The following is a 22,320-nucleotide window of genomic DNA, read 5'->3' on the forward strand; positions in this document are numbered from 1 at the left end:
AAGTATCGTGTTGGAGCGAAGCAACAAAACCGAACACCGGTGATGTCATTACTCATCGCCAGTATCTGCTGCGTATAGTATACCACCTTGCTTGGCTTGGAGTAGGGGGAGCAGCAGGAGTCATTATTTACTGAATGTGAGTACCGTGTGTGCTACAACCTGTCCTTTATCATACCATGGGTCTGGGGCCGAGAAAGCATGGGCGGGCAGGGTATGCTGGGACTTGTAGTTCCCACTGGTGAGCCATAAAGTGCTGAGGCCTGGTGTGGTGTACACCTTTATTATACATCTCAAATATCTGACATAGAAAAAGGAAAGCTGTGGAAGTTCAACACTTAGCAATAAGACTACTAATATTATCCATGTAGACATTTACTATATCTGTGGCAAGTGAGGCCAGTGGCCACCATGCTCTGTACTTGAACCTAATAGTGAGACACCACTCCACCTTCCATCTAGCAGAAGCGTGGGCATCACATGCCAGGGGCTGGCAACGCAAGAGAGTGCCCCACCAACGGCTCTTCCCCCACCGCAATCCCACTCCCCAGTAGGGTTGGTGAATCAGGAACACTAAAAATGAGTTTACCCTGTTGGCAAATCCGGCATTTTTAACGTGTTTTATTTCCCCCGAATTCCCCTGACAGATTGCCGGTCATTGCTGGTGGTGGATTGGTAATTCTGATCTGATCAGGGAATCGCTGCTTAGATGTATGAGGGGAATCCCCTACATCACTGGCCGCAATGCCCCGATATGCCATTTAGTAGAAACTAAGGAGTTTATCTACTAAGATGGGTGTTATATTGAAGATGGGATGTTGCCCATAGCAACCAATCAAAATCTACTTATTTAACACCTTCTAGAAGATAATAGATAGAATCTGATTGGTTGCCCATAGCAACATCTTATCTTCAACAGAACTACCATCTAAATTAAACTCATGTTAAAAATGCCTGATTCCCTATTCCTGACTGAAAATGATCAGACATGGATCGGGGCATTGCCCCAATAAATCACAGATGTATGGGGGACAAGTCCTGAGTTCACTACATGCCCGGATCCATCGATTGTCAGCCAGTGATCATGGGGGACATTTAACAGGTCAATGCCTGATTTGCCAGTCCCGATAATTTTTGCTCAGGAACAGGGAATCAGGCTTTTCAAAAATGTTATATATTGCTGATACCCCGACCTGGACGATGGCAATATGTCGCTGATGTATGGGATGCCTGTCTGTCTATTCTGGGCCTGTTTCAGGCCGTCCTACTACGCTGAGCACTAATAGCAGGGGGTAATTCATGTGTTTGGATTTACGCGGCTGGCGTGGTAATCCACAGAATGTGCCCCTTTCTGGTCCTTGTGACATAGAGGGTGATTCAGACCTGCTCAGTGCGGGCCGACTTCGCTACCCCAGCCAATTGTTGGGGTATGCGCATCTGCAAACCCTCGAAACGAACGCCATCGGCTAGTATCACAGGGGGGCTTGCAGGGGGATGGCGCAGGGGACCGGGTGTACCCCTGCAAATGCAGGCGTGTCAATGCCTGCTTGGGGCGGGTGGCTGACGCCACATGACGTCAGCGCCCGTCCCCAATTCGGTGGATAGTGGGCATCTGAAAAGTAAGTATAGACGTACTTTCCAGAGCGAAGGCCGGATAAATCATTCGATGGTGAGTGACCATCGAATGATTTGTCCGCCATGCATCCGCCCACATGCTAGTGACTGGATTTCGTCGGCTGACGGTTGGTGGCCTGGAGTTTACCTACTCGCTAGGCAGTGAGTACACGCAGCCTAGCGAGCAGGGCTGAATCAGGCCCTTAGTCAACCACCAGAGTTCTGTAAGCACTGTATTTATTATCTAGTTGTCCGTAACAGGCTTCCCGGCAATTACTAAACTATTAGCCATTGTAATTAAGGTCACTTATCTAATTAGTGCGTTTCATTAATCAGTATCCTTCATCTTCCCATCTCCTCTGCAGCCCCCGCCGCTCACGTTTCCCCTATCCATAAACTGAGCCAAGGAAGAGCCTGGAAATGGACGGGGTGGAGGCCTGGGTTAAAGATCGCCTGCATGACGTCCTGGGAATGAGCGATCGACACGTGGCTCAGTTCCTGGTTGGCACCGCCCGACGAAGTTCAAGCGCCGCCGACCTCATCAACCGTCTAAGCGAGGCTGGAGCCATCGATGTGACTGATAAAGTCCGCAGCTTTGCAGATGAGCTCTGGCTAAAGGTGAGAGCGGTCCGACAGGATGATCTGCGATGCACGGCTAGGAAGGCATTTATGCCATTTTTATGTCATACCTTTTTTTCGCTAATAATTCTTTTATTTTGCATTCGTAGCTCCCCAGAAAAACCCCGGTTGAACGCCCAGCCCGGGCCGTGGAGCGCGAGGCCCTAGCGATACAGCAGAAGAACAAGTCCTATGCTCTGCTGGAAGACAGCGATGAAGAGGAGGAAATGGAAAAGAGCAAAGATGAGAAGAAGAGGAAGAAGAAACATCTAAGGAAGAGGAAAAAAGAGGAGTCGTCGGACAGCGAGAGTGACCGAGCGCAGTAAGTGTGTCATTTATGATACATGTGTAATGCTGGGTACCAACTGCGACACCCCCCCCCCCCCCCCCCCTGCACGCCGAATGCACATGTGCAGACCCCCCAATTCGGTCCTGTCCGATCAAACGTGAATCACCCACCTGATTTTGCTCCCGGTTACCCAGATTATAGTGTTTATTTAACTCTCCATCTGGTTGTTTCTTTCCATCACATGTGGCTTGGTTTGATAAATAACTGCGTTCCCTGCCATAGGGAAGTATTCAGGACATAAAGTACATTTAAAGTGGTAAAGTCCTAAAGCATCCTCTGTACCTACTACCCCAGTGTCCCCCAAAGTGGTATCGGGATGTTAGATCACTGTCTAGTTAGACAGTCAATAGGTTAAAAAAATCAACATGTTTTTTCCAACATCTGCTTGATTTGCTAGCCATGAGGATTACGACTGTGTATAGTAACCTGCGGTAAGGTTAGCGGTAGTGGAGATGAGCCATCTTGTCAAATTGTTGTACAAAGGAATCAGGATTACTCCCATATAGCAGGTCATGAGAATGAAGAGTAAATAACATATAATGGTGAAGTACGTTTTAAAACACCACTCAATTGAATGACATCATAACAAATATTTAAAAAGTTCTAAAAATATGAGCAATTGAAAAAATAGCAAGCACTGAGATTCCAGTGCATGAATCCTTTAGGAAACAGAGACTGTCAATTACCGGATAGTAAGGAACTGTCAACCAAGCAGTTCCCAATGAGCATGAATGATCCCCCATGGTTAGACTCTACCAGACTCCGTGTTTGGGTCCTCCGGTTTTCCTGTCTCCTTTCCAAGTCCAATGCAGTCCACCTGGACTTGGAAAGGAGACAGCAAAACCGGAGGACCCAAAAACGGAGTCTGGTAGAGTCTAACCATGGGGGATCATTCATGCTCATTGGGAACTGCTTGGTTGACAGTTCCTTACTATCCGGTAATTGACAGTCTCTGTTTCCTAAAGGATTCGTGCACTGGAATCTCATAGCTTGCTATTTTTTTTCAATTGTTCATATTTTTAGAACTTTTTAAACATTTGTTATGATGTCATTCAATTGAGTGGTGTTTTAAAACCCATTATACCATTATATGTTATTTACTCTTCATTCACATGACCGGCTATATGGGAGGAATCCCAATATCTTTTAAGATCCCAAGCGTATGATAAGTTGTATACTGATTTTTGTTTTATGGTGTATGGTGAAGGTTACTTTGAAGAAACCTATAAGAATACTTAAGTGTCGGGCTGCTGGATGCGCAAAGCATTTGTCTGCTTAAACCTTGTTTGCACATGTTGTACCAAGGAAGCCGGCCATGGTCTACATTTGTATTGAAAATTAAATATGCAAGATGTGGCCAAAAAACACGTTGACCATTGATGTGCCAAACTTTTTACCCTGCAATGTCTAGATAGATTGACTCTACCTATCATTGCAGATCTTCTATACCACACCCAAGGAACGCAATGTGACAGATTCATAGTGATTATTACTAGTTAAAAGCCCGTAAAATGCCGGCTTCTGCAATGTCATCTCACTTTGAGCTGTGACCGAATTTACGTTCACTTTGAGCTGTGACAGTTTTTAGCCCACAAAGTCTCCACCACACCCCCAGTCCCTATCTGCTCCTACCTCCAATCTCTCCACAGCTCCCTCTTTCCATATCCAGCAAGTTTAAAACAGATCAGTGTCCCTGCAAAAAATGCTTTCACTCTCCGTTTTAGCTGCATCATGGGACATTGCACTGACATTAGCATCAGGGAGGCAGAAACTGATGGTTATGTACTGTTGTAAGGAGAAGGTGAAGTAAAAGCACACTAGAGGAGAGGACCCTGCTCGTAAAAGCTTACGTTCTAAAGGGGCGTGGCAATCTGCTTGGGTTGGTAGGGCAAGCAGGGTGGTCACAGATGGGGTAGTGATTATTTTTATGTCCCTTGATCTGACTAGGAAAGAGAAGGTACCATCGCCGCAGGTGATCTCCGATGATGACGATGATGAAGAAGAGCGAGAGGAGATGGAACGGCTGAAGGATCTTGAGGAAAGAGACGCATTTGCGGAAAGAGTGAAGAAAAGAGATAAGGAGAAAACTAGAAACATAGTGGAAAGGTCAGATAAGAAGGTGAGGAGCAGCGGGCCCTTGGATTGAGGTTGTGTCATTAGTGGAAGCGTTTGATGGGGACATCCTTTAGAACATTACTCCATAAATGTTACTTCTTTCTTTGTAACCCGAAATTCTGCAAATCGGGGGACAAAAATAAAGTGTAGCATCATAACGTAAATATATTCAACGTTCTTATGCCACATTATAATTTAGAAGAATTACAAAGTGTAACACAAAGTTTGGCACCTGGAATGATGGGTTGTGTAGCAAAGATAAGTCTTATCACTACAACATCTGAGTCTAGAACTTGTTCTTTTATTCACACACTGCATCATTTTATTCTTAGGCATATGAAGAGGCGCAGAAGAGACTGAAATTGGCCGAAGAGGATCGTAAAAAAATGGTAATCTTTATTCTTCACTGCTCTAATGTATATGTTTTTAAATAAAGTTTGTACAAAGTGGAGGAAGCCATTTTGTTGTAGTTTCCGTAAGATTGCCTGATTGGCTGTCCGTTTTCTGTACCTCAGTAATGTTAATAATTCGCAGTGAATATATAGGCTGCGTTCTCATGAAACCTAAAAAAAAAAGGCCTCCTAAACTGTGTGTAGCTTACGGTGTTGTTATTTCCATCAGTATGTATTTGTAAGAAAGCTTTCTATATGGACACCACTTATTACCGCAGTATAATACGGTCTCTGGGCCTTATGTTCTATGCAGGTACCAGAGTTGAGGAAGAAGTCACGCAGAGACTACCTGGGGAAGAGGGAAAAGGAGAAGCTGGAAGACCTGGAGGCAGAGATCGCGGAGGAAGAGTATTTTTTCGCCGAGACCAAGCTGACTGCAGCAGAGAAGAAGGACTTAGAATACAAGCGCAAAGTCAGGGATCTGGCAAAGGAGTACAAGAAAGCGGGAGAGAAGGAGCGGATGGAGAAGCACGACCGATACTTTATGCCTGAGGAGATAAGGAGTAAGGTGAGTCATGTGATATCAGGGATCGACGCTTTAACCGTCACCTGACATGGAGCCCTGGCTCTCGCTGGTAAACTGAAATCTGCCACTAGCTCTCTATGGTAGTTTGTTTGGGTTTAGCAAGAGTGGTTGCAGTTAAAAATCTGTAGTTGCTGGTTTTGGCTAACATGGCGGGGACTCCTCTGAGGATGATGTAAGGGGTAAATTTGCAAACTTAGATACACAGGTATATAAATAAAATGCATTCAGTATACATTTGTTTCCTTTACACACAGGAAATCCCAGACCGGTATCAGGAGCCGGTGACTGAAGAGCGTTTTGCTCCCCGCGAGGACCAGAGGCGCTGGGAAGAGGATCACATTGGCGCTGCGGCTCTCAAATTCGGAGCCAAAGATGCCCGGGCTCGTGGACAGAAAGAATACGAGTATGTGATGGAAGAAGACGAAGTTATACAGTTTGTCAGCTCAACGCAAATGAAGGGGACCATAGAGAAGGTGAGCAGGTTCAGCGCCTGTTCCTGAGCTCACCAGTAAATATCGTACAGCTGCATTTTGTTGGGTTTTATCGAGTTTTGAGGTTGGACTTTGGACTTGTACCCAGGCGCCGGCCAGACGTCAGGGTGTTGAAGTGTAGACATGATGAAAACATTTCCTTTGAAGCTTGTATAACTGTCCTAAAGATAATTCATCTGTTCTACTTTGGCAGTTCTTTGCTGGTCAGGGGGCTGATTGGCTACAATGGAACACTCTCCCACTGAACCATTTCTTCTTCCCTTTCAGGAAGATGAGACCGTAGCGGCTTTGTCTGAGCTAGAAAGCAAGAAACTGTCCATGCAGGAGGTGCGGCGCAGTCTCCCTGTCTTCCCATATCGCACTGATCTTCTCAAAGCCATCGCCGAGCACCAAATTCTCATCATCGAAGGGGAGACTGGATCTGGCAAGACCACCCAAATCCCGCAGTACCTGCATGAGGATGTGAGTTGGTCGTGCGTTCTGATGGGAACTCCCACCCTTCGCTTATATCCTGATTAAAGTTAATCACAATGAAAGTTGTAGAACCTCCTATAATCTACAAAAGAAATGTTCACGGTCTAATATTTGGCCTCCTTGCATCTCTCTTTCTGGCCGACGTAGGGTTACACCAAAAATGGGATGAAGATCGGATGTACTCAGCCTCGCAGAGTGGCTGCAATGAGTGTAGCAGCTCGAGTCTCCCAGGAGATGTCCGTTAAACTGGGCAATGAGGTGACTGCTTACCCGCCATGAGCATTGTATTTCATATTGTTGCTTTTATTTTTATATTAACCACTGCTACCCACTATTTATCCAGTGTTGTTTTCCATTTTATTTCTTACCTCATGTTCTGTCCTCTTCGGGGGTTATTCAATCGCAGCCGCTATTTTCGCCGATGGAAATAACAGCCCATGCATATTCAATGCTGCCGTTACTGGCAGCATTAAAGGCAGTTTCTGACAAAACAGATCCGACTTTAAAACTAGTCTGATTTGTTTGGTCAGAAACGGCCGCGGATTGTCGGAAAATGGCCGTGAATTTGACAATCCGCGTCTGTTTCCGACAAAACAGATACAACTTATTTTAAAGTCGGATCTGTTTTGTCTGATCCGAGGGCATTTCGACACTCGACAGCTGGAACATTGAATTCCAGCTGTCAAGCTACAGTCGAATGGAAAGAAAACAACGTGGGATTCCGGCTGTCAGGACGTTCTGACAATCGGAATCCTGGATTTAATACCCCCCTTTACCACCCCTCGCTCATCCTCGTCTTTGACCAGATTGATTTTGCATTCCTGCCCCAAACATTCTTTCACCACCAACATTTAACCACCGTTATCTCTCTCTTTCCTCTCCCAGGTGGGGTACAGCATTAGGTTTGAGGACTGCACGTCTGAGCGCACCGTACTGAAGTACATGACAGATGGGATGTTGCTGCGTGAGTTCCTCACTGAGCCAGACTTGGCCGGATACAGGTATTGTGTACAAAACTATTGTTCCCTCCAGCTTTTGTTGCACACCTCAGCCTTCAGCCATATTGCTCTCCTCCTTCATTCTTTGCTTCTCTCTTCAGAGTCGTCATTATAGATGAGGCTCACGAGAGGACTCTACATACGGACGTGTTGTTTGGCCTTATTAAGGACATCGCTCGTTTCCGGCCGGACCTCAAAGTCCTTGTCTCCAGCGCCACCCTCAACACAGAAAGGTTTTCCGCTTTCTTTGACGATGCCCCTATTTTCCGAATCCCTGGGCGCCGGTATCCCGTGGACATCTACTACACCAAGGTAGGCCGTGATCGGAGCAGGAAATAGTCACAATAACCTAATCATTGTGTCTAACGGAACTAAAGTGCATGTGATTAGGGCTTACAATGAGCATTGAACAGACCTCATGTTCTGTCTTCTGCAGGCGCCAGAGGCTGATTACCTGGAGGCCTGTGTGGTGTCCGTGCTGCAGATCCACGTCACGCAGCCCACCGGGGATATCTTAGTCTTTTTGACTGGACAGGTATGTGCGGAATATGTATGTTGGGCGGTTTGTTATATGTTGCTGGGTTTGGTCTCCAGTGTCACCTAAGTTACATCATTGAGCACAACTGATAGACCGACCCCTAGGGAAGACCTCCTACCAAGCTGACTGTACCATAACTAGGTGACACCTCCTAGGAGCTCCGACTGGGTTATAATAAATGTAAGTAATGCTTGCTACCACTCTATGTTGCTGCAGGAGGAGATAGAGGCGTGCAGTGAGATGTTACAGGAACGCTGCCGCCGGCTGGGCTCCAAGATCGCAGAGATGCTGGTTTTACCGATCTACGCCAACTTGCCGTCTGACATGCAGGCCAAGATATTTGAACCCACTCCTCCGGGTGCGAGAAAGGTGAGGGGGTGGAATATTAGGAAACAAAGTCAAAGTAACAGTAGGCAGGTATTCATGTACCCCTCCTACTACCAGGTGACACAGACAGCAGGGAGCCGTGAGTCTGTTCTTCCTCCTGCCGAGTGACACAGACAGGGGGGGAGCCGTGAGTCTGTTCCTGCTCCTGCAGGGTGACACAGACAGGAGGGAGCTGTGAGTCTGTTCTTCCTTCTACCGGGTGACACAGATAGGAGGGAGCTGTGAATTTGTTCCTCCTCCTACTACCGGGTGACACAGACCGGAGGGAGCTGAGAGCCTGTTCCTGCTCCTGTAGGGTGACACAGACAGGAGGGAGATGCGAGTCTGTTCTTCCTCCTGCCGGGTGACACAGACAGGAGGGAGCCATGAGTCTGTTCCTCCCCCTCCTACTACCGAGTGACACAGACAGGAGGGAGCTGTGAGTCTGTTCCTCCTCCTGCAGGGTGACACAGACAGGAGGGAGCCATGAGTCTGTTCCTGCTCCTACTACCGGGTGACACAGACAGGAGGGAGCCGTGAGTCTGTTCCTGCTCCTGTAGGGTGACACAGACAGGGGGGAGCTGTGAGTCTGTTCCTCCTCCTACTACCGGGTGACACAGACAGGAGGGAGTTGTGAGTCTGCTCCTCCTACTACCGGATGACACAGACAGGACGCAGCCGTGAGTCTGTTCCTCCTCCTACTACCGGATGACACAGACAGGACGCAGCCGTGAGTCTGTCTGTGCTCTTGCTGGGTGACAGACAGGAGGATTCATTTTTTATTTATTTTTTTTGTCTTGTCCAGGTTGTTGTAGCCACCAACATCGCAGAGACATCACTGACCATAGATGGGATCATTTACGTGATTGACCCTGGCTTCTGCAAACAGAAGAGTTACAATGCTCGTACCGGGATGGAGTCCCTTATTGTCACTCCGTGCTCAAAGGTGACTGCTCTCAGTGCTGTCCTGCCTTCTGTGCTCCTCACACAAGGTTCCTTTCGCTGACATATTTATTGTCGGCTGCTAAATAGTTTCATTTTTATTTTTTACTTTATGCATTATGTGTCTATTATCTCTACAAGGGGATTTCATGTCAAGACAAGAATGAATATTATTTAAAGATGCAATGTAACAATGCAAATGATGTCTAAAACTAGGCAGAGAGGGCAATAGGTAGACCGGGACACAACACATACAAGCAATAAGCAGTTTGCTGGGAAATGCAGCCACCGTGGTGGACAGTAGATTTGGGGCATGAGACGCGAGGGGTGGGTTGTTTGAGGAGGAGCGATGGGCAGAGGCATGGTTAGGAGAAATGGTGCCAGGGTGGGGGAGTAGGTATAGATGATTTCAAAATGGGGGCAGGTAGGGGGAGATGGATCACAGTGGGGGGTAAGTGAGATAAAGTCACAGTGTGGGGAGTATGGAGAGATGAATTCACAGTGTGGACAGGTAGGGGGAGATGGACCACAGTTTTGAGGGGTCGGGGGGGGGGGGGGGGGGGGATGGAGTCACAGGGAGGGGGGTTGTAGGGGAGAGGGAGTCACAGTGTAAAAGATAACCAAGTTGAAGTCACAGTGTGGGGAGTAGGGAGAGATGGATTCACAGTGGGGTAAGGTAGGGGGAGATGAACCACAGTGGGGGGAAGGTAAGAGGAGAAGGCGCCACTGTGGGGATTTGCTTGGAGTGATTATTTCTTAGTTTTATTTGAATTATACGTAGGTTTAACCACAGAGTTATACGTAGGTTTAACCACAGAGTATTGCATGCAAAGATGGTGACAAGATGGGGAATAGTAAGTATGGGGTATAAATGGCTCTGCTAAAGGAGTGAGTGTTTTAAGAGCAAAACATATTATTCAGAGTGCTTTGGCCGATGCAGACTGAGAAATAATCCTGTAACCACTGTGTTTTACTTTCCAGGCATCGGCCAATCAGAGAGCAGGCAGAGCTGGCCGGGTGGCTGCTGGGAAATGTTTCAGGCTATACACCGCCTGGGCTTATAAGAATGAGATGGAAGATACCACTGTGCCAGAAATCCAGCGGACCAACCTTGGGAACGTAGTGCTGCTCCTGAAGAGCTTGGGTGAGTTGGGTTACAGGGGTAGGGGCATAGTTAAAGATGTATGGAAGAGAGGAGGACAAGTAGGTGGGAATAAGGAGATATCGGGGAACCTGTGATAACAATACAGGAGAACAGAAAAAGGTAAACCAAGAAATAATTTGCACTCTATCTTCGGGTCTCCCCCGACTTCTCACTTGTGTCTTATACCTTCGCCAGGTATTAATGATCTCATCCACTTTGACTTTATGGACCCTCCACCACATGAGACTCTAGTTTTGGCTCTGGAGCAGCTATACGCTCTGGGGGCACTCAACCATCTTGGAGAACTTACCAAGGTTAGAGTGGTGGGGAACGGTATCGGTGGTGGTAATAGTAATGTCTCCTCCTCTTCTCATTCTCACATTCTGCTCATTCTATGCTCAACAGCTGGGAAGAAGAATGGCTGAGCTCCCGGTGGACCCTATGTTATCCAAGATGATCCTGGCATCTGAGAAGTAAGATCTCTGCATTGCTGCTTCTTTGCTTCACGTTGTCTCATTTGCATGGATTTTGTATGTTTTTCACATGTTCATATGTGTTTCCTCTCCGTTGAAGACATTGTAAAGGGACAGTACTCCCCAACGGTTGATGCTCCCCTTGCCAGGCCACACTCGGCTGTGGGCGCTGCCCTTGCAAGGCCACGCTCGGTTGTGGGCGCTGCCCTTGCAAGGCCGCACCCGGCTATTGGCGCTGCCCTTGCCTGACCGCACCGGGCTGTTGGCGCTGCTCTTGCCTGGCCGCACCCGGCTGTGGGCGCTGCTCTTGCCTGGCCGCACCGGGCTGTTGGCGCTGCCCTTGCCTGGCCGCACCCGGCTGTTGGCGCTGCCCTTGCCTGGCGCTGCCCTTGCCTGGCCGCACCCGGCTGTTGGCGCTGCCCTTGCACGGACGCACCCAGCTGTTGGCGCTGCCCTTGCGCTGCTGCCCTACCCTCAGCTACTGGCTCTTCTTGATCAGCCCTTCTGGCCTTTTCTGACTGACCTCCCTGGCATCTGCTGCCTTCCGGTTGGCTTCTAGATCTAATTATTCACCTATCACTATGTGGACCTCTGTCTTCTCTATGTGGTACTTATTTCTTCTCTTCCTTCACAGGTACGGCTGCTCGGAGCAGATTGTCACCATCGCCGCCATGTTGTCTGTAAATAATGCAATTTTCTATCGACCAAAAGACAAGTTAGTTCATGCAGATACAGCTCGTGCCAACTTCACCGTGCCCGGGGGTGACCACATGGTGCTTCTCAATGTATATACACAAGTACGTACGATAGGGTGGATATGTATATAGCGGTATTGTGCTGGATCTGGTAATCCGGATGAAAGTGTTCGTATGAAACGGCGTGTGGTCTGGGCTACCCTGTGGCCAATTCTGAACGGTACTAAGAACATACAATACATCATAACCTCCGGTACATGAGCGATTAATAGATTTTGTTTTGTAACCCCTAATGGGATACCGCCTGGGAGGTGTTTGTATAAATTAGTATTTTGTGCATATGATTTATGGTGTACAATAAACTCTGTGAATTGTTTCTTATTGAGCACCACCCGATTTGTGCGATATAAAGAGTATTCTTGACTCTTCTTCCTGCCTGAAACCACTCTCAGCGACTTACGTAGACGGCCTGTACAGTACAGGTAGAGGAGGTTGTCTATTAGGCAAGAGCACTGTTTATATACAATGAAGGTGTGTATGCATTATATACATTATCGTCAGCGCCGAAGGTTACCTTGTATTTTATACCCTACGCTGGAAGCCCTCCCTGGCTGCAGTCTTTAGATGCAGTGGCATCTGCCATTTCTGCCTGGACCCAGTTAGAAGGAACATGCTAGAATGGATTTCCTGCAGGAATAGCGTTTGTGTCCTATAAGTTTGTGTAAGGGGGTACGTAGTTTGGGCAAGTGATGATGATCAGACTAGAGAACCGCCCTGTCATTTTATTTCTCTGTGTTGTTCACACCTAACTCTCTCCCATGACCATGTTCCTATCTCCAGTGGGTGGAAACGGGTCACTCTCTCCAGTGGTGCTATGAGAACTACATTCAGAATCGCTCGCTTCGCCGCGCCCGGGATGTCCGCGAGCAGCTGGAAGGTCTCATGGAAAGGATAGAAATTGAGTTGACCTCATGTGAAGGGGACAGCATGCCACTGCGCAAGGTACGGACGACTCTTCTCAGTCTATCATCCGTTTACAGGGAAGGTAGTCTCCTGCATTGGGGGGCAAGTGGACGCGTGCTTTCTCTATTTATAAGCAAGGTCCAACTTAAACAGTGTAAAAATACGGCTGTTATTTTTCACAGTAAAAGCTCTTCGTGTCATTGGTCTATAGGTAAACACCGCTAAGCACCACCAGGATGGGCATCCAATTGAAATAGTTACCAGAAGGGGTGGTTCCAGAGGAGTGGCTGCAGCGCAGTTCAAAATTCAGGTAGGGGAAACATGCCAACTGCCATTCCAATCTGACTCACTGGCAGTGGGTGTGGCTTCCCTATTTGAACTGCACTGCAGCCCCACGTCTGGAGCCACCACTAATTCCCAGCTATAGATTAGTCTGCAATGCTATAGGGTCATTCCTTGATAACAAACGTTACATTTTGACCAATAATATCATGTGAAATATATATTTTGAGCATGTTTTGAATATTTTTTGCGAAGTAACAAACATTACAAGAAAAGGCCATTTTCATATAATGACCCATATCATCATAGCATTGGCCGACACTTACTGACCATTTAATTACTGCCATAAACTAGTTTCGTATCCAGTAAAAAAAAAAAAGAATGGTCATTTTGTGACTTTAGCCTCGCCCTGTTCTCATTCTACCTTTTTATCGTCCTCCGTTGTGCCAGGCGATCACAGCCGGGTATTTCTACCACACAGCCAAGCTCAGCCGCAGCGGGTACAAGACCGTGAAGCAACAGCAACTGGTTTACATCCACCCAAACAGCAGTCTGCACGAAGAGCAGCCCCGCTGGGTTATATACCATGAGCTGGTCTTCACAACCAAGGAGTATATGAGACAGGTAATATCCCAAAAGTGTCTGCACTTATGTATGAGGTGACTGTGTCTCACCCTGCCCTGATTAATACGGCTTGCCTAACCTTCTCGTGACCTCCTGATCAGGATTGCCGTAGGTCATCGGTCCCCTAGTATGTTGCAGTAGAGGCAGACCTTTCTTTGCCTCTGTGTTTGTGACCAGGCTTTAGCATTGGAAGGTGAAAATAAGTCGAAGGGGCTAAATCTGGAGGCATTGCTAGGACAAGATGTCGGGCAAAACTGCATAGAGGACTATTGCTGCCTGTCCCAAAGGGGTGAATACTAGGGGTGAGGGTTTCCTCTTCAGCTTGGCACGACATGTTGGAGGTCCATTCCTGGGAGGGATCAGGCTCTTGGAAGTAGACGTCAGTCTCCTCTCATGTTGGATAGAGTCATACGGCACTTTCCACTCAACTCATTCCATCTCTCTGACTTTCCCTGCTACCATTTATAATCTTTCCATCCCTTCCATGCTGTCGCCCTCTTTCCTCCCCCTGGTACCCATTGCCCACTTTTCTGTTCCATTGTCTGCAATGTCTCCCTCATAACACTTCCATCCCCTTCCCAATCTTCAATGTCCTATCTGGCTCCAGCTAGCTCCCTCTTCCATAGTGACTCCTCCATTCTCCTAGCCCACAGGAAAACCTTGATCTTTCTCTATGATCCCAGCTTCCTCTTCTGCCCTCTACTATGGTTTTTTTTTTTTCTCAATTCACCCACATCACTCATGCATACTCGTTAAGACATGGGTGGCCAAACCGGTTCTCGAAGTCCACATTTTCCAGATCACCTAGCTGGTGTATGCTCTCCCGCATTCTCGCATCCGCCCCCCCTGCTGGCTGACTCCAACGTCAGAATAACCTGCTGCATTAATTCCTACTATATATCCACAGGTGGCCTGAGATACATCAGCTGTTGGTAGTTTTGGAGGACAAGTTTGGCCACCCCTGCTCTAAGCCTATGGTCTCATTATAACCACCCTCTGCTCCTTCACAATTCTCCCCATGCAGCTCCTCTCTCCACTCCACCTCCCCATGCAGCACCTCTCTCCACTCCACCTCCCCATGCAGCTCCTCTCTCCACTCCACCTCCCCATGCAGCTCCTCTCTTCACTCCACCTCCCTATGCAGCTCCTCTCTCCACTCCACCTCCCCATTACTGTCCTCTTTCGCACCCTTGGCTTACAGACTTCAAACTTCTCAACCAGTTTCCTCCCTTGACTTTCCCACTTTCTATCCCCCACCTAATGTTTTTACCCAATGCCTGCTACCCACGTTGTTGGTATCTGGGACTCCTGTAACAGCATTAGATCTGTGCTCATACCCACAGATCATAGAGATTGACAGCTCCTGGCTCCTAGAGGTGGCTCCACATTACTACAAGTCACGAGAGCTAGAGGACCCGAACAGTAGAAAGATGCCCAAAGTGGCAGGAAAGAGTAAAGATGAGCTGGGCTAAACACGATCTACGCTTCAACCACTAGACTCAGGTATGTACGAAAATAATTGTTATTATATCCTCAAATCCAATCCTCAAAACCAATAAAAGAAAAAAACACGATTTAATCAAGGCTGTCTGCTAAATGTTACCACCATTGTTCCGCGCAACAGGCGTGATTATGCTTTGCGCAAGCTCATTGGGGGAAATCATTACTAAGATGGTAGTTTTATTTAACATGGGATGTTGCTATGGGCAACCAGACTTGTCACTGCTTCCAGCTAGTGTGTCCCGAGGTCCCATACTTTATACCGCGAGGTCCAAGGTTAAAATGCAGATACATTTCTACCTAATGGGCATTTAGCCATGACCCCAAGCCTTTCAAAGTCAGAACACTTCCTCTCTTTTATTCACATCAAGGACGCCCAACATTTCCCATGAACATCCTAGAAGCTAGGGAAATATTCCCTCTGTATTCTAATGGCTAACACAGGTGGGTCACTCGTTGTGTACAGGCTGAGGTATCCATGTATGTGGCAGAACAGACAGGATGACTGATCCTTCCACTGCGCAGCTCGCACGGCGTAGTATGTGGTACACTGCAGCGGAAATCACACATTCAGGTCTCTTACTGTCCCAACTTGTTCTTTTTGCTAAAATCGTGGAGGACATCACAAGGAATGCTCACTGGGTGCATCTTTTAATAAAAATTGAAGTATTTTTGAATAGAATACTTTTATAGGAGCGTCAATGAACTCTGACTATGGGGGAATTGAAGTGATGTCGAACTGTTTTGCCCAGACCAATATGCACAACACCTGGCGCACTTTACAACAGCACCTCACTCAGAGGTGCTCACACCCCCAGGGGATAGCGGAGTAAGTTGGGTTGATGTTAAACACAACGACAATTCGCACTTTTCTCCCACAGTTGAATTCTCAGTACTTATGTAATATCTGGGCTTCCGTTTTTCTTATGAGACCGCGTCCCCTCGCTGTGCTCGCCACGCTTCGGGCATGGTGGCACGCTGCGCTCGCCACACTATATAAAATCAACTCCATGCGTAGTTGGATAGTAGGGGTATGAAAAAATGGGGCGCATTTAACATGGGAGCCCAGATAATACATAAGTACTGAATTCTCCTGTCTAATTGAATCTTGCTGAAGTGTATTGTAATGGACTATATTAGTGATGCTTGAGGACAATAATCAATGGCTGCTTAGCCTAATCTATGTAACTCGCACATCTAGCAGAAAATGTCTCTAGAACCAGACTTTCTATCCGTGTCCATGGCGAGATACGCTTAATTAAATAATTCCTCCCATTTCTAGGAGCCATTATGTGGTCATGTCTGGTAATATTGTTGTCTCTATGTTCCAGGAAGAAGGGCTGGAGAACACAGGGAGGAACCGCATCATGCTGCAGCCTGTCTCTGTATTATATAACACATCTGTACAGTTTTGTATATAAAATTACCAGAAACCTATTAAGCTGGTTTGTTGAATATTTATTTCGTACTGCAGCAATACTCATTATTTACTACCAGTTTCTTATGTAGCGCACACATATTCCGTAGCGCTGTACTATAGGAGTCCTCAACTGGGAAGTGGACTTCCTCAGCCATCAGACTGTGGACATCGGCGAATGGACCCTCCATCCAGATGCTAGTAAGAAGTTAAGGCAGACCCGAGGTGGACTTGATGGCATCGCTCCACAAGGTCACCCTATACTGGACCAGGTCTCATGACCCAAGTGCTTGCATGGTGTTCTACATATCCAACCTCCCTTTGTTCCCCCAGTAGCCCCAGGAGACTGTGGTCCCTGCTGTTGGGGGACAGGATGCTTCTCCTGAACAGTCTTCCTTGGATGTGGTCCGTGCACTGGGCATCTATGTATGACGCACTAAGCCTTTTCGGAAATCAGACTCTTTGGGTTTCAAAAGAGGTTGGCCTGCTACTAAGCCAGTGGTCAGGGAACTCTGTGCATGTTTTGCTGGTAACCCAGCAGGTGCACAGGTGTACTAATTACTCAGTCACATTTAATAAGGTCCGCAGGTGGAGTTAATTATTTCACTTGTGATTCTGTGAGGAGACCTGCAAAGCATGCACTGTGTGGGGTAATGAGGACAGAGTTCCCTGACCACTGTACTAAGCAGACAATTGCCCGCTGGATTTGCTCTGTCATGAAACAGGAACCAGGAGACGGATGCCCAAGTATGCCTGTGGGGATCAGGGCACATTCCCCCTTCTAGCAATTGGCCCCCAGGGCAGTGACCACATGCAGCACCCGCAAAAATGGCAGGGATCCGATGCGCATCGGGCGGCCCTGCTACCAGCAAGTCAGAGGTTGGGGTGGTGTTACCCAAGGGGAGAGGCTCCAGGGCAAGTGGTCAAGCCACAAGTCCGTTCTTCCGATAAATATATTGAAACTCAAGAGCCATACACAAGGCTCTTCTTCAGGCCTCCCATCTACTCCTGAACTTGCCAGTGTCTACCTTTCTTGGGCCGAATGTATCCCGTTTCTGCCTAAGGTGGTTTCGGGATGTCAGCTGAACCAACCAACTGTAGTTCTGGCGCAGTCTGGTTCCTCTGACATTCCAAAGTCTTTGGTTGTCGTGTAGGCCTTAAAGATGTATCTTAAAAGGACGGCAGGGCAATGTATTTTAATTTCTTCTACGATCCCCATGGCAGCCATAACACTGGGATGTTCCCTTCCCCCATAGAATTAGACAGGATAATTTTTCTCTAGGACCGCCCACCTTGGGGTATAATAGCCTCCTCTTCCCCCTCCTCCATGTCTTTTTTCCTGTCTCCGTTAGAGTTAGGACAGAGTAGGCTGTTATGTTTGTTTTAAGCAGGGTTACCTCACGCAGCATGGAGCTGAAGGGGTGGCTCCCCGGGGAGAAGAAGTGTCTAACTAGCTTTAGCTATGTTAGTGCAATGGTTCCTGCCTGTATACGCGATGTGAATAATGGTGACAGTCCCACGTGGAGCGGAGGTACCTGTAGTAGATGGACACAGGGCGCCAGCGGGATCCTTGTGGCAGGGTGAAGCTGTGTGCGCGCTCCACGTGGAGTGGATGCAGACCGGCTGGAAGCCGCGTCTGCACGCTCCGGATACATCAGGCAGAAGGGGCGGAAGTGTGCGCGCGCGTCACTTCCGCCTGCAAACGCCGGGGGACGGGCGGTAAATGCTTCCCCGCGGAAACAAGGGGAAGCATATTGGTTCCGCTCGGCCATCCTGAATGAAGGTGATCCGGGGAACTGAGGGTTAAGGCGCCATATTTAAAGGTGCAAATGGACAGCGTGCCTTACACTGATCTCAGTGCCTGGCTGTTTTTGACTGCTGTGTGCATCATGGATGAGCCTTCTCCCCATAAGCCGGATAATGCCCCTCAGAGGTAAGCCCTTGGTTTTTGTGGGCATTAGCTGTTTATTTGTAGCATTTTATTACAGAATAGTACTTAGTAAATTCTCTTTTGTAGTGTGCCTATAGAACAGGATGAGGATGTACCTGCTATTCCTAAGAAGAGAACAGCCAAAAAGAAATTTATACAGACTAATTGCATGTCATGTGACAAATCATTTGCATCTGCCCAGAAGAAATCTCTATGTGGAGAATGTGAGTCCAGGCAGGACAGATTAGAAAAGAAAGAAAAGAAGTCAGATGTTCTTAGAGAACTCATGGACTGGATGAAAGAGTCCTTTGTGTCAAAGCAGGAGTTTGCTCAGTCACAGACCCAGAAAAGATCCAGAACCCAGGCGGAGTTTAGCCAGGAGGAGGATACAATTGAAGAGATAGAAGGTGATAGAAGGGATTCTACAGATGAAGGTGAAGTTGAAGATGTAAGATCTTTTAATTTGGAGCTGGTGGAAAATGTATTAAAAAACATCTATAAAGCTATGAATTATAAAGAAGAACCAGGTACGTCGGAGAAGAACCCCCTATTTGAAGATAGGGAGAAGAAGGGAAGAACGTTCCCGGTTCACAAAATGGTAAGAGATACCATTTCCAAAGAATGGACGAATATGGATAAAAAGCTGACTCTGGGAAATCGTATTGAGAAGATGTATCCGTATAAGGATGATGAGTTTCTGGGATGGTGCTCTATCCCTAAGGTGGACGCTGCTGTAGCAGAGCTGACCTCCAAGTCTACTATTCCGGTGGAGGACGCAGCAGCATTCAAAGACTCAATGGATAGAAAAATTGAGAACGGACTTAGGAAGGTTCATACGGCCTCAGCTGGGTCTCTTAAGGCTACGGTAGCAGTCGCATCGGTGTCCAGGGCCCTGAGACTGTGGGCGACTAACCTACAGACGGACGTGGAGGAAAGAATATCTAAACATTATGTATTGAAGAGTTTGGAGGTGATGCAGAAATCCATAGATTACCTGTGCGAGGCCTCCCTAGATTCAGTGGCCTTTGCAGCGAAGACTATGGCAGCAGGGGTAACCGCAAGGAGGGCCCTGTGGCTAAAACCCTGGAGCGCTGACGCGAATTCCAAGAACAAGCTGACTACTCTGCAGTTTGAAGGGAAATTTCTTTTCGGCTCAAACCTGGACGCTATGATACAGAGATTGTCAGGAGGGAAATCTGTACGTCTCCCGCAGGACAGGAAGAGTCGCTTCCCGTACCCCAGCACGACCAAGCAATCCTATAGGGACTCTAGGAGTTATAGGCCTGGTAGGCCTTACTATAGGAGAGGTGGAGCAAGCACTTCAAGGCAAGCCTTCCGCCAGCCCTTTCGAGGACGCTTCCAACCTGACAGAGGAAAATCATGACTATGCCCAGGAGGCAGTGATAGGAGCCAGACTCCTCCAATTCAGGAGCCAATGGGAGAGTACCATATCCGACAGATGGGTACTGAAGATAATCCAACAGGGTTATCATATCGAGTTTATGGAAATCCCACTACAGAACAGATTCCTGACGTCCAGAGTACCTATAGAAAAAGAAAAAAGGTCAGCTTTATGCTCCAAGATAAGCCAACTACTGAAGCAAGGAGCGATCGAGTTTGTACCCGAGATTTACCACAAGAAGGGATTCTACTCCAACCTATTCTTAGTAGAAAAAAGCAGTGGAGGTTTCAGGACAATCCTGGATCTCAGGGACCTGAACTGTTTTATCAAGAAAATGAAGTTTCGCATGGAGTGTCTGTCATCCATAGTGACAGGCATAAGACAGGGCGAGTACTTAGTGTCAATCGACCTCAAGGACGCTTATTACCATATCCCGATTTGTATGGAACACAGAAGGTTCCTAAGATTTCATGTGGCCGGCCAGCATCTCCAATTCACGTGCCTCCCGTTTGGGTTGAGGACATCCCCAAGAGTCTTCACCAAAGTCTTGATTACGCTGGTAGCGGAGATGAGAAAACAGAAGGTCCAGATCTGGCCATACTTGGACGACTTATTGATAGCTGGGAGCTCAGTGGACGAGCTGAAGCAAAGCTTGAACCTGGTCACAGAGACACTGCAGAGCCACGGATGGGTCATAAACAGAGACAAAAGTCAGTTGATACCGACCAGAAATATTCTTTTTTTGGGGGTAAGGATAGATACCAGAAACTATTCTGTAGCCCTATCTCTCGAGAGGTGCATGAAAATAAGGGAGCTAATTCTGGAAGTCCTGCAAGGAAGGAAAATTCCCCTAATAAAAGCAGTACAGTTACTAGGAATGATGGTCTCCTGTATAAAAGTCATTCCGTGGGCACAGTGGAACTCGAGACAGCTTCAGTGGTTTCTTCTGCCCTTACTAAAAAGAGGACTAAGGGATCAACATATGATAAAGTTATCAAGCCAGGTGAAGCAATCTCTTGGTTGGTGGCTCCAAGACTTGGAAAACAAGACATCAAGTTTGGAGAACCCACAGTTCTTGGTCCTGACCACGGACGCCAGCTTAGTGGGGTGGGGAGGTCACCTCGAAAAGATGTCGGTCCAGGGAACTTGGTCCAAGGAAGAAGCAAGGAACTCTTCCAATCTCAGAGAACTGCAGGCAGTCTGGGAGGCTATGTGTCAACTAAGACCCAAGATTCGGGGCACCCATCTGAAGATTATGTCCGACAACGTGACTGTAGTCGCTCACATAAACCATCAAGGCGGGACCAGAAGCCTGAAACTGATGAGGATGTCGGAAGAAATTATGAAGTGGTCGGAGAACAACCTAAGGTCAATCTCGGCAACCTATATTCCAGGCAAGAAAAATGTCATAGCAGACTACCTGAGTCGCAAGACTATATTGCCGGGAGAATGGGAGTTGAACAGCGAGGTTTTTCTGCAGACAACAAGAATCTTTGGAACACCGGAAGTGGACCTGATGGCCACCTATTTGAACAGAAAGGTGAGCGAATTCTACGCAAAGTATTATCATCCACAGGCGAAGACGTTAGACACTTTCTCAATCAAGTGGACATTCAAACTGGGATACCTGTTCCCGCCATTCCCAATGATATCCAAAGTATTGAAAAAGATCAGAGAAGACCAAGTAATAGTGCTGATAATTCTTCCACATTGGCCAAGAAGAGCCTGGTTTTCCAATGTCTTAAGGATGGCGATACAGGGACCATGGCAGCTGCCCAACAGGCGGGACCTTCTTCATCAGGGGCCTATGCTGCACCCAGAGCCGGCGAGTTTACAACTAGAGGCGTGGAAATTGAGCGGCAGATTCTAAAGAGACACAATTTGTCACCCCAAGTGATTGAAATGATGCTGAGGGCCAGAAAGAAGGTTTCATCGGAGGCCTACTATAAAACCTGGTATAGGTTTATTAGTTGGGGACAGTTCAAAGATAACTGTTTGGACATTCCTACTGACCAAGTATTACAGTTCTTGTTTGAAGGTTTCCAGATGGGTTTGGCCACAGCGACGATTAAGGCACAGATATCTGCATTAAGTGTGTTACTGGACAGACCTCTAGCAGAAGAAAGAATTGTTAAAAGGTTTGGTAGGGCGATGAAAAGGATCAGGCCACCGATAAAATCAATTGTCGCCCCCTGGGATCTAAACCTGCTTCTGACGGTGTTAACAAAGGATCCCTTTGAACCACTTGAAGACTGCCCGCTAAAATATCTAACTTGGAAAGTGGTGTTCCTAGTAGCTGTGACTTCAGCACGACGGGTTAGTGAGCTTCAGGCACTGTGGATGGAGGAACCATACTTGATAATCTTCCCTAATAGGGTAGTATTACGGACACATCCAGACTTCGTCCCCA

General features: G+C 47.4%; 1 protein-coding gene across 1 annotated transcript; it reads left to right on the forward strand.

Moving 5' to 3' along the window:
• Positions 1–16,598, forward strand: DHX16 (DEAH-box helicase 16). The gene is made up of 22 exons (XM_083160006.1): positions 1–136; positions 1,977–2,229; positions 2,340–2,551; positions 4,526–4,697; positions 5,026–5,082; positions 5,399–5,653; positions 5,926–6,144; positions 6,430–6,624; positions 6,784–6,894; positions 7,522–7,637; positions 7,736–7,946; positions 8,071–8,169; positions 8,389–8,541; positions 9,344–9,484; positions 10,462–10,624; positions 10,820–10,938; positions 11,030–11,097; positions 11,732–11,894; positions 12,633–12,794; positions 13,488–13,661; positions 15,005–15,164; positions 16,493–16,598. Exons 2-21 carry the CDS (start codon positions 2,032–2,034, stop codon positions 15,131–15,133), a joined length of 3,117 nt encoding a protein of 1,038 aa, XP_083016132.1. The 5' UTR covers positions 1–136; positions 1,977–2,031; the 3' UTR covers positions 15,134–15,164; positions 16,493–16,598.
• The last annotated feature ends 5,722 nt before the right edge of the window (positions 16,599–22,320 follow it).

This window comes from Crinia signifera, chromosome 9, assembly GCF_055691185.1.
Source record: "Crinia signifera chromosome 9, ASM5569118v1, whole genome shotgun sequence".
NCBI classification, from domain to species: Eukaryota; Metazoa; Chordata; class Amphibia; order Anura; family Myobatrachidae; genus Crinia; species Crinia signifera.

What these genes read in the sequence shown, in the direction of transcription:
- DHX16 (XM_083160006.1), top strand. Translation starts at nt 2,032, where the DNA reads ATGGACGGGGTGGAGGCCTGGGTTAAAGATCGCCTGCATGACGTCCTG. An exon ending in TGGACATCTACTACACCAAG is followed by an intron (nt 7,947 to 8,070) that starts GTAGGCCGTGAT and finishes TGTCTTCTGCAG; the next exon opens with GCGCCAGAGGCTGATTACCT. An exon ending in CCAAGGAGTATATGAGACAG is followed by an intron (nt 13,662 to 15,004) that starts GTAATATCCCAA and finishes TCATACCCACAG; the next exon opens with ATCATAGAGATTGACAGCTC.